The sequence below is a fragment of the Procambarus clarkii genome, chromosome 38, assembly GCF_040958095.1.
Source record: "Procambarus clarkii isolate CNS0578487 chromosome 38, FALCON_Pclarkii_2.0, whole genome shotgun sequence".
NCBI lineage: Eukaryota > Metazoa > Arthropoda > Malacostraca > Decapoda > Cambaridae > Procambarus > Procambarus clarkii.
Window position 1 is genome coordinate 15,192,894 of NC_091187.1, and position 8,274 is coordinate 15,201,167.

Below are 8,274 nucleotides of genomic sequence, written 5' to 3' on the forward strand. Positions count from 1 at the left end.
GCAGGGGGAAAGCCGCGCTCCATTTGAGCTCCCGTCAGAAAGGAACCCCTAGTGATATATCTCCAAGAGAAGAGAAGTGTGCAGACGTGCCAGCTGTGGAATTGAGCTGAGAACGTTGTGGTCTCAAGTCCTAGACAGCGAGGAGAGTTTATTAAGCTGCCCAGAGACATTTTCGTGGGCTGTGTGGAGCGCCCTGACCAGACGCCGGAAGAGGGATAGTGCCCTCGACTAGACAATCTGTGGTTTGTCTTTGGGGAAGAAGTTGCTGAGAACTTCGAAGCCAGCACAGAGGGAGTAATTGATGAGACTCCAAGGTAGTGGAGGAGAAGACCTCGAGCTGTGAGGAGAAGCAGTGAAGAGGAGTGTCACGTGCTTCTGTAGAGGTGGTGAAGCACCATAGTTGCTCGAGGAAAACTTCATGGTGTAGCAGCCTGGAGGAGCTGCAGAGGATCCTGGTAGTTAAGCCCGGAAGAACCTGAAGATATCAGGGTAGTGAAATTTCAGATGTGGAAGGGAAGTTCTAAATGATCACTTGTAGGGAGTTGATAGAGTGTTTGGCTTTAGCGTGTAAGTCGCAGTGAAAGGCGAGTGATAGTTTGCCATTTTTGTACCAAGGTGTTTGTACTGAAGTATGGAGTTACAGTCGTAGGCTGGATTACCTACAGTTGTATGTGTTCTAGGACTGATAGGGTAATCAACTGATCATTGTTGTGTATCAAGGAACATTTATACTGATATATGTTCCTGATACATACTGATATATCAAAATCAGCATTCATACGCTGATTTTCCTTGTACATGTTTACATATATATATATTCTCTTGCTGATAGGGCAACATTGTAATATAATACTTGATTTACTTGAGGAGGTTGATAATATCAGGTGGTGAATCAGGAGAAAGAATACCACTTGATAAGCTGATGATAGTTCTGATGGTGTTGGAGTGCAACCTGATTGTAATAGTATAGGATTCATTATTATTATGTGTGTGTGTATATGTGCTTTGTCCAGTAAATGCATTCCAATTTGCTGGTGTTTGCCCTTGTCCTAGTGAGGCTTCCCAGGAGGGAGGGAAGGAAAACAAAAAAAAAGAAAGAAAGAAAGAGAGACAGACAGACAGACAGACAGACAGACAGACAGACAGAGAGAGACAGACACAGACAGAGACAGACACAGACAGACACAGACAGACACAGACAGACACAGACAGACACAGACAGACACAGACAGACACAGACAGACACAGACAGACACAGACAGACACAGACAGACACAGACAGACAGACAGACAGACAGACACAGACAGACAGACACAGACAGACAGACACAGACAGACACACAGACACAGACAGACAGACAGACACAGATAGACAGACACAGACAGACAGACACAGACAGACACAGATAGACAGACACAGACAGACAGACAGACACAGATAGACAGACACAGATAGACAGACACAGACAGACAGACAGACAGACAGACAGACAGACAGACAGACAGACAGACAGACAGACAGACAGACAGACAGACAGACACAGACACAGACAGACAGACACAGACAGACAGACAGAGACACAGACAGACACAGACAGACACAGACAGACAGACAGACAGACAGACACACAGACAGACACAGACAGACACAGACAGACACAGACAGACAGACAGATAGACAGACACAGACAGACACAGACAGACAGACAGACAGACAGACAGACAGACAGACAGACAGACAGACAGACAGACAGACAGACAGACAGACAGACAGACAGACACAGACAGACACAGACAGACACAGACAGACAGACAGATAGACAGACACAGACAGACACAGACAGACAGACAGACAGACAGACAGACAGACAGACAGACAGACAGACAGACAGACAGACAGACAGACAGACAGACAGACAGACAGACACAGACAGACAGACAGACAGACAGACAGACACAGACAGACACAGACAGACAGACAGACAGACAGACAGACACACAGACAGACACAGACAGACACAGACAGACACAGACAGACACAGACAGACACAGACAGACAGACAGATAGACAGACACAGACAGACAGACAGACAGACAGACAGACAGACAGACAGACAGACAGACAGACAGACAGACAGACAGACAGACAGACAGACAGACACAGACACAGACAGACAGACAGAGACACAGACAGACAGACAGAGACAGACAGACAGAGACAGACAGACAGAGACAGACAGACAGACAGAGACAGACAGACAGAGACAGACAGACAGACAGACCGACAGACAGACAGAGACAGACAGACAGAGACAGACAGACAGAGACAGACAGACAGAGACAGACAGACAGAGACAGACAGACAGAGACAGACAGACAGAGACAGACAGACAGAGACAGACAGACAGAGACAGACAGACAGAGACAGACAGACAGAGACAGACAGACAGACAGAGACAGACAGACAGACAGAGACAGACAGACAGACAGACAGACAGACACAGACAGACAGACACAGACAGACAGACACAGACAGACAGACACAGACAGACAGACACAGACAGACAGACACAGACAGACAGACACAGACAGACAGACACAGACAGACAGACACAGACAGACAGACACAGACAGACAGACACAGACAGACAGACACAGACAGACAGACACAGACAGACAGACACAGACAGACAGACACAGACAGACAGACACAGACAGACAGACACAGACAGACAGACACAGACAGACAGACACAGACAGACAGACACAGACAGACAGACACAGACAGACAGACACAGACAGACAGACACAGACAGACAGACACAGACAGACAGACACAGACAGACAGACACAGACAGACAGACACAGACAGACAGACACAGACAGACAGACACAGACAGACAGACAGACACAGACAGACAGACACAGACACAGACAGACAGACACAGACACAGACAGACAGACACAGACACAGACACAGACAGACACAGACAGACACACACAGCCAGCCAGCCACACACAGCCAGCCAGCCACACACAGCCAGCCAGCCAGACACAGCCAGCCAGCCAGACACAGCCAGCCAGCCAGACACAGCCAGCCAGCCAGACACAGCCAGACACAGCCAGCCAGCCAGACACAGCCAGCCAGCCAGACACAGCCAGCCAGCCAGACACAGCCAGCCAGCCAGACACAGCCAGCCAGCCAGACACAGCCAGCCAGCCAGACACAGCCAGCCAGCCAGACACAGCCAGCCAGCCAGACACAGCCAGCCAGCCAGACACAGCCAGCCAGCCAGACACAGCCAGCCAGCCAGACACAGCCAGCCAGCCAGACACAGCCAGCCAGCCAGACACAGCCAGCCAGCCAGACACAGCCAGCCAGCCAGACACAGCCAGCCAGCCAGACACAGCCAGCCAGCCAGCCAGCCAGCCAGACAGCCAAGAACCACCGCTGTGGGCAGGGTAGGACGGAAAGCTAATAAGAAAGGGGGATTGAGGAGATCATATCACATAAGGAGAGAGAGGGGAGTCACAGCAGCTCGAGTGGGTGTGTGCACGTGACAACGAGGCTAAGTATTGGAGCTGCATCCCCTAAATGTGTGACGTTGAGCCCCTCTCCAAGAGCCAGAAGTGCCTAGTGTGATCTCTTGGTTAAGTATAAGCACTCTACCGAGTTGTGGGTTGGGTTGTCCGTAAAGGAGCAACGACGACAACACCGCCAACCCACACTATAATAATGTTTTCTTAATGTTGTCCTTTGTTTGGGTAAATTTATCTTCGTAGTATTTAGTTTTGGCTCTTCTAATTATTTTAGATAGCAATGACGAGTAATTCTTTGAAAATTCTTTGGAGACAATTCCTAACCTATACTGTACTTCTTCTCAGGGTCATGTTTTTTATTAATGGATTTAAGTATTTCCTTTGTAAGCCATGGATTTTTTAGCCTTTTAGTTATGACTTGTTTTAATAGCATAGGACAGTGGGTGTTATAAAGGCTAAGAGTTTTTTGAAGAAAAGGTTGCACTGCTAGGTTGATGTCCCCTATGTTACCTAATTCGGACTCCCAGTTGACATTGGCAACAGCAGCTATAAAATTGCCTATGGCAGTTTCATTGTGCAGCCTAAAGCTTATCTCCCTTGTCTCTAGAGGTGGTTTGTTAATGTTAGTTAGGAGAAATGTGGGGTAAAGGTCTCTAGTGCTATCGATGATTATCCCTGAAGTAAGTGAAGAGGTTATGTTGGTCCAGATGTGATCAAGAGCCATGGCAGTACTATCAGTGATTCTAGTAGGTCTAGTGATTAAGGGTATGAGGAACCAGGAATTCATACAGTTGAGGAAGCTGGCAGCAGTAGGGTTTTCAGGCTCGCAGAGGTCAATATTAAAGTTCCCTCAGATAATTAGATGTTTTTTGTTCAGTCTATTATCTAGTATTAGATTTCTAAGGTTAGAGTTGAATTCGGACACATCAGTGTTAGGAATTCTATAGACTGCTCCCACAGTCAGGACAGACTCGGCACCCTTGACTCTGAAACTGGCGAAGATATACTCCGCACAGTAGTCTCTAGTTCTAATTACTTTTAAGCATGTTAGTTCTTGGTGGTAGTAAAGAGCAGTACCACCACCTCTCTGAATTGGTCGACAGTTGTGAATTGCTGAGTAGTTCGGGATGTTAAAGAGTCGAATAGTATCCTCTTTTTAACCACGTTTCAGCAAGTATAATAAAATAGAATTTGTTGCCAATAGTTTCAATCAAGGCACTAACATCATCAAAGTGTTTGCTTAGAGATCTTACATTCAAGTTAATTACTGAGATATTGTGATTATGTCATTGTGATCATGGCACTGAAAGCTATGACCTGGAATGGGCACGGGGCCTCTATTGCTGTGCTTAAAATGATCTTGGTTATCTTGAGGTTCTTGAGATGATTTCGGGGCCTTTAGTGTCCCCGCGGCCCGGTCCTCGACCAGGCCTCCACCCCCAGGAAGCAGCCCGTGACAGCTGACTACCACCCAGGTACCAATTTTACTGCTATGTAACAGGGGCATAGGGTGAAAGAAATTCTGCCCATTGTTTCTCGCCGGCGCCTGGGATTGAACCCCGGACCACAGGATCACAAGTCCAGCGTGCTGTCCGCTCGGCCGACCGGCTCCCTTGATGTACACGGACTGTGCGCACTCTGTCATAGACTATGCCGCACCAGTTTTATGCACTTACTCCCAAAGCAATATGAAAAAAACTTGAAAGTATACAAAATAAAGCCATGACAATCATTCTCGGAGTCCCAAGAACTGCCAAAACATCTAATCTATGAGTTTTGTCCCTCCCCAGTGTTAAAGAGCAGAATTATGGAACTGAATGCTAAGCTTGCAATTAAGATAGCCAGAGATCCCCATTACAATGATATTGCCAAGAAAAAACTGAGTTCTGTGCTACAAGGAGAAGCAAAAGATGGCATCACAGATCAGTCTGCTACATCTTTAGACCTTCACCTGCTTGAGCAAGCCAGTGAGCTCATGCCTGTAGAGGGGTTAATTACCTCCTTAGGCAATAAAAAAAAGTTCAATATGATACCACAAGAAATGAGGCACAATTATCTTGTGGAAATCTATAAAGAAGCCAGAAATTAATTGGATCAAATCTACACTAATGGGTCATCTAACCCTGTCAATATGACAGGGTTTGTGCAGTATACACAGTAATTATGAATAATGCCTTTCAACTCAGAAATGAAGGAAAAGCACGTACAGTATTGAGAACTATGCCTCTTCAGTGCAATGGAGTTAACTGCCATGTTTATGGCGTTAAGATTCCTTGAACGAAACACTAATGGCGCAATGATCTGCACTGATTCAAAAGCAGCGCTACAAAGCCTTAGTAAAAATCGGGCAGAAAATACTGCAATAGTCGCTGAAATCAAGAGAGCAGTGAGAGTACTAACCAATCAGGGAATTGTCAAATATCTGAATGAATGAGCAGATGTGCTGGCTGCTGAAGGTCCTAAAGGAGACCACATTGAATATTTCATACCTAAGACTCCTCTACAAATTAGAGGTATCATCAGGCAATATCACTGTGACAAGGTTACCGAGGAAAGGAGGATAGTAGAACAAATCAGTGAATCTGTACGATGGTACAATACGGTCGCCGCTGGCAATCCCAATCATTATGGACGAAGAGGAGGTGGCCACGGGAGAGAATTAGTAATAGCAAGAATTCATCTTGGATACAAATATCCATGGAAATGCGGAATGGAAATAACAGTTGAGCCGAGGAGTTGCAGAATCTGACGAGTGACGGACACCGCCTTGACCACTACCCGAGTGTGTGTGAACATCTGAGACATTAGAAATATGTGTAGAATAATAAATCTCACATTGAGTTAAGAAAACACTATTTATCAAGTATAGATACTATTCTTATAAAGATTCCCCCATTTTGCATCCACAAGATAAAATAAGTACTTTAGAGTTGACAAATGTTAATCTTCTTCTTTGATAAGCTGTTCACTTGAAACAGTTCAGCAAGCCCCAGCTGTGTCTGGGTACAAGCGACAGGATGAACAACCCAGCGGGTTTTCTTCCTATTGGGGAGGTGTTGTACATGCTGTTATGGGAGTATGTCCATTCAAAGGATATGTGGCGCTGCTCAATAAACTCGCCCCTCGGGGCAAAATTTAAAACCAAAATTAATCTATCTGTTCTTAAAAGTCAAAGATTTCAGCAAAATACAAATACAAACTTGAATCAGATTTTAGGCTGTTTTAACTTCGAGATTTGGTGTCTAACTTGGGACCTCAAACTGCCGACACCGAAGGTAATTACCAATAACTGCCCCTCCAGCAGGACAACCAGCCTCACCTGGCGAAATTAGTGAACTGGAACCCGGATAATACTGGCTCCACCGCCTCCATCCTTGAAAATTTCCTCAGGTGAACGACGACACAAATACTCGACTCCTCCACACGAGATGACAAGCTCCTCCACGGCCTCAACCCGTCGCTTCGTATGCAGCTCAGCGTTGCCAGATCCAAATTGCTACAAGTAGCGAGCTGACGGTCTAAAAGTAGCGAATTTGCAATAAGAGTAGCCCAATTTTTTTTTTTAGTGACTGATATGGGTTTCAAAGTAATATATTTTGATATATAGAGTATATTACACGATTTTAATTGTTTTATTAATATTATCTCTGCAAATATATATTTAAAAATATGATAATAGGATAACTTACCAATATTTGCTGTATATGAAGCATAATGGGTGTGGAGTCCTTCTACGTCTTCACAGTTGTAGATTATCAAGAAGATCTTCTTCGTCTGCATCTACAACCATGTTCTTGTATATTGCAGATTCATATTTAAACATTGACATGGGTGGTTCAAATGATGAGCAACAAGTTCCGTTTTCTTCAAGATATGTTTTGATTCTCAAGACTGATGTCAAAAGCTCATGTCCCATTCGATTTCTCAGTTTAGTTTTCACAGACGTTACTCTCGAAAATACCCGTTCAACCAGAGCATTACTGATTGGTAAGGTGTATAGTTTTAATGCAAACTCAGCGAGGTCAATCAGTATGGGATCGCCAGCAGCATTCTTAAGTTATTGTCTTGGTCCAAAATGACGATCCAGATGTTGGAATTTGTCCTTCACAAATGTTGGATCAGTCAATGGTTAACAGTCGGCGCCACTGACTTTCAATTTCACTAAGCTTAGATTGGTCAGCTGGTATTAATAGAAGTTCTGAAAATGGTGGCCGTGTGTGGCTTAATTAGGCGTATGCTAGGTGACAGATTTTTCACCTCTTTGAAAGTTTCAGCATTTCTGATCGGGGAGAAAAAACAAGCCAGGAGTGGGAGGACCTTAATGTATTAAGTAATGTTTACAGAGCAACTGCTGTACCACAATAAAAGATGTCGTGTAACATGACTGAGTAGAATGCCAGTACTGCAAAGATGCAACTAAGGGAATGAGTCGTAGGACATTAACCGTGCCTAGTGCCGGCTAGCCGAAGCAATGTTGCAGTACTCGCAATCAGCTTAATACTATAATTAAAAACAATGCCAGAGTTAATTGAGTGGCACAGCCAGTACAGTATGTATAAAATATATTCTGTATACACAGAGGGCATAGAAAAGAATAGATAAGAATTTCCAGGGGTAATGATATACTAGTGCCTAGTTTACATGTAAAGTCTGCAACCCCCAACTTGCACTACAAGAGAGCACTTGACATATGGTAAGTAGCTGCGGGCAGCCCTAGACTTGGGGATCCGGCGC

General features: G+C 45.0%; 1 protein-coding gene across 1 annotated transcript in view; it reads right to left on the bottom strand.

Moving 5' to 3' along the window:
• LOC138372388 (proteasome subunit beta type-7-like) overlaps positions 1-7,018 on the bottom strand; it is a 42,818-nt gene extending 35,800 nt beyond the window's left edge. Inside the window, exon 1 of the mRNA XM_069337761.1 lies at positions 6,860-7,018. Coding sequence (XP_069193862.1) covers positions 6,860-6,912 — 53 coding nt within the window. The 5' untranslated portion in view covers positions 6,913-7,018. The remainder of the gene's footprint in view (positions 1-6,859) is intronic.
• Between the last annotated feature and the right edge of the window lie 1,256 nt (positions 7,019-8,274).